The following is a 3,467-nucleotide window of genomic DNA, read 5'->3' as shown; positions in this document are numbered from 1 at the left end:
ATTTTCATTTTTTATATTTTAGTTCTTCAGTTTTCAGGTCAGATGTTCTACTACCCTTAACAAAAACAAAATATATTTTAATATTATTAGATTTATATGTTATATGTTATATTCAAATACTAAGAATCATATATAGAACAATAAACTTGCTATATGTATAAAAAATGGGCTGGGCCTGCGAATGAAATAGAATCGACAAAGGGCTGGGCAAATGGGCTGGACTGCGAAACGGGATCGAGACAGCTGCACGATGGGTCAAAAGGGCTGCAAAGCTGATAAATTTTTTTAAAATCCAAGCCCAGTCCAAAATGACATGGCAGTTTGGTTGGATAAGAATATTTGTGCCTATGTGGCATAGCTTAAAAAGTCACAATTTAGCTGCTATTATATAGTAGGATCATGCTAAGTTAAATTTGGTTTCTTTCGAATGGTTCAGATAGAATTGTAACCAATATTTAAAATCGTCCAAACATATTTTTTAAACTTAAAAATTTGACAAAAAAACTCAAAAATAAAAATTATTCACAAATCTAATTAAAATTAGTTAATTGCCTAAAGTAACTAAAAAGCATTCAAAATAACAAAAAAAAAATAGAATACTATAAAACATTTAAATTACCTTAAATATTTAAAAAACCTTATTATTTTTAGCTAATTTTAGATATTTTCGGATCCTAATTCGGATTTTGGTTCGATGGATTGTATCCAAATTCATAAGTCTCGTTCGGGTATTTTGTATAACGGTTTGGATCGTTGGCTTTTTCCGTTCAAGTTTAGGTAGGCACTTCGACTTGAGGCTCAGGACTAGGTGTGGTCACTTAACACACTAATAACGCCATCACATATTGTGCAATCTCTTAGCTGAAAACGGATCACTACTTATAAAATGTAACTTTTTGCGAGGTAAGGAGAAACAATTATCCACCTTCAATCTTTAACTGGAGTTCTTTGGCATATGAACATGTTGAATCTAACTTTACTATCAATAGAATCTACGGTCTTGAAAAAGAAACAAATAAAAGTACTAATCCTTGTTTTTCTTTACATGTTTGTAATGAATCTCATGGAGACTCATCACTCTCTTGTCTCTCCCTCTCCCTGTTATCTCTGTGAGCCCTTAACATCTGAAGACGCTGAATACACTGTGGAATCGTACCATCAAACCGCATGCTATGAGGATCTTCAGAGTAAGCTACATAGTAAGCCGAGACACACGCTTGTAGCCACGCCAAACCTACCCTGCCCTGAAAATAAAAACACACAACATAAGCTACTTTGTCTAATAACTCATTTTGATTATTTTCTATTCATCTTACCGTAAAATATCCAATAATGAAAGCATATAGTGTCACTTCAAGAGCATAGTCCTTGTGTATCAACAACATCCATATCCCTGCGGTCAACGAAGACACTGATCCAACAGAAACCGCACTGAGGAAGCACAATGAGCTAGTGAGATCCGAATCAATCACTTTCTCTAACCCGTTTACACTTCTGAACTTCTTCCACGTATCACTCGAAGCCTCCACGAACCCTTTGTCATACGTTCCCACATGCACAAAGCCCCATCTGTTTCCACACGTAACCACCTTGTTGGCGAGGGTGGAGAAGCAGTCAGCACCTGAATACATGACCTCGTCGTTGCTCCCCGACATCAGATTAACGCTTCTGATCGATCCTCTGATGAGTACAATGGTTGGAACAAGCGTCGAGCCAATGCAGATGCTACCAATCAAGTGCTTCACAGTGACGTGTAACGCACTCCAAGCGTCCATATCTTCTCCATGCGCAAAGTTAACGTATCTCGCACGCGAAATAGCAACTTGTTGTGCGTTCTTGAGAACTTGCATGGTCCATGCTAACCCTATCAAGATTACGGATATGAACAAGAGGTCTAGATTTGTTCTAGTGGAAGCTGCACCTCCTATGCCAGTCACCAAGAAGCCAGAGTAAACCACGCTAATGACTATTGATAAAGTGACTACTTCTCTGGTTCTTGGAGGTGGAAAAGCTGTGGAGAGTGATAGTATCTTGTCCGTGTACTCAAGCCTCGGAGTGATCCAGCAACCGTATAAAGACTGAGTGATGGCGAAAAGCACAAAGACAGCACCTACCCCTGCATCTACAGCTGAGCCAATGAGAACAAGCAAGATGCCAACCGAGCAAGTGAGTATAGGGCTAAGCCAGAACGTTGCTCGGACTGCTCTTGATGGGTTGTAGATAAAGATGCATTGCCAGGTTAAAGATGCAACTCCAGAGACGGCTACGGATGCTAGTAAAGGAGGATACCATTTCTTGGGGTGGAAGTGGTGTGAGCTTGCTAAGATGAGACCGCGAATGGTGAGGACAATTACTAAGAGTGAGGTTAAGGTTAGTTGTGAGAAGAGAAGACCCTTGAAGAGGTTTCTGAAGAGTTTTCCGGTTATTGTTTGTTGTGTGGTGGGAGGTGGTCTACCTTGTTGTTCCTGCCAAAGAAAAAAAAAACAGTTTGGTATGTTATTAATGTGTATTTGAAGGTGATAAATGTGAACTTGATTAAAAAAAAATCACCATAGAGAAACAAGAAGAGACAAACACAGCAGTTGAGTCAACGAAATAGTAATCAAAGTCAACGAGAAAGGATGAACAGAGAGAGATACAAAAGATGAAGTTATGATAGAGAGAAAAAGATTCAGAGATCAAGAAAAGAGTTTCCTGGTTCTTGTCTTCTTGATTCAAGAGAAAGAGAAAGTAGAGAGAGACCTTGAAGGCGATTGGAGAAGGAGGAAGAGGAGATCTTGTTCTTGGTTCTTGAATCTGCACGCTAGAGGCATGGTTGTTCCTTGCTGGTGTTGCCATAGCTGCGCTGTATTTGCCAGAAGAGTTCCTTGGGAGATAAGTTACACTTAACCATCTTCATCAATCATCATTCTCTGTGTATAAATATATGTTTTATGTATATACATACATCTTAGTCAACACTTTATTGATATTTTATCAAATTGATTTAGAATACTTAATACACATACTTTATCTCATTACATTGACTTACTCCACCTTTAAAGTAATCTACACTTATTGTTGTTTTGACGTTTTACTTTAAAACTTTTGAAGTGTCCTCAAATCCTGATTTTATCATTATAAACAATGAAATAAATCTTTCATCTGGTCTTCATACTCCACAAATTATGGCAATACGTTATAGAAACTTCATTTTGTTAGGTTTATATCTTGGTAGAACTGATACATGTAGGTTCATCTTGGCTACCTACTCATTATTGTAACAAAGCTAGGTATTCTAAAGTTAATATATACTTTAAGTATAGATAGATAGTAGTACTATAATATACTTTCTAAAATTAATTCCTGTCTACAGTTTTGTCTCTGTCAACTCTCGACTTTCTTGATTATCCCTGTTTTAGCTGATTATACGTATGAAATCATGAATATAATGGGAGAGTTTTTACGTAATGTGTAGCAATAGTTGG

The 3,467-nt window shown here is 37.3% G+C and overlaps 1 protein-coding gene across 1 annotated transcript; it reads right to left on the bottom strand.

Annotated features, from left to right (window-relative positions):
• Positions 1 to 857: 857 nt before the first annotated feature.
• Positions 858 to 2,914, bottom strand: LOC103855176 (protein PNS1). Its single transcript, XM_033292359.1, has 3 exons — positions 2,743 to 2,914; positions 1,317 to 2,465; positions 858 to 1,244 (listed from the first exon to the last, which is right to left on the bottom strand). The coding sequence occupies exons 1-3, from the start codon at positions 2,836 to 2,838 to the stop codon at positions 1,062 to 1,064; spliced, it is 1,428 nt and encodes a 475-aa protein (XP_033148250.1). The 5' UTR covers positions 2,839 to 2,914; the 3' UTR covers positions 858 to 1,061.
• Between the last annotated feature and the right edge of the window lie 553 nt (positions 2,915 to 3,467).

Source organism: Brassica rapa, chromosome A05 (genome assembly GCF_000309985.2).
Source record: "Brassica rapa cultivar Chiifu-401-42 chromosome A05, CAAS_Brap_v3.01, whole genome shotgun sequence".
Lineage (NCBI taxonomy): Eukaryota > Viridiplantae > Streptophyta > Magnoliopsida > Brassicales > Brassicaceae > Brassica > Brassica rapa.
The sequence above is the reverse complement of the archived record's forward strand: the minus strand, read 5'-3'. Positions and strand labels throughout refer to the sequence as shown.

Excerpts from the sequence above, each read along its gene's own strand:
- LOC103855176 (XM_033292359.1), bottom strand. The coding sequence starts at position 2,838 with ATGGCAACACCAGCAAGGAACAACCATGCCTCTAGCGTGCAGATTCAA. Across the intron at positions 2,466-2,742 it reads CTTCTCCAATCGCCTTCAAG|GAACAACAAGGTAGACCACC; the intron begins GTCTCTCTCTAC and ends TTTCTTTGGCAG. Across the intron at positions 1,245-1,316 it reads TCATTATTGGATATTTTACG|GGCAGGGTAGGTTTGGCGTG; the intron begins GTAAGATGAATA and ends TTTTATTTTCAG.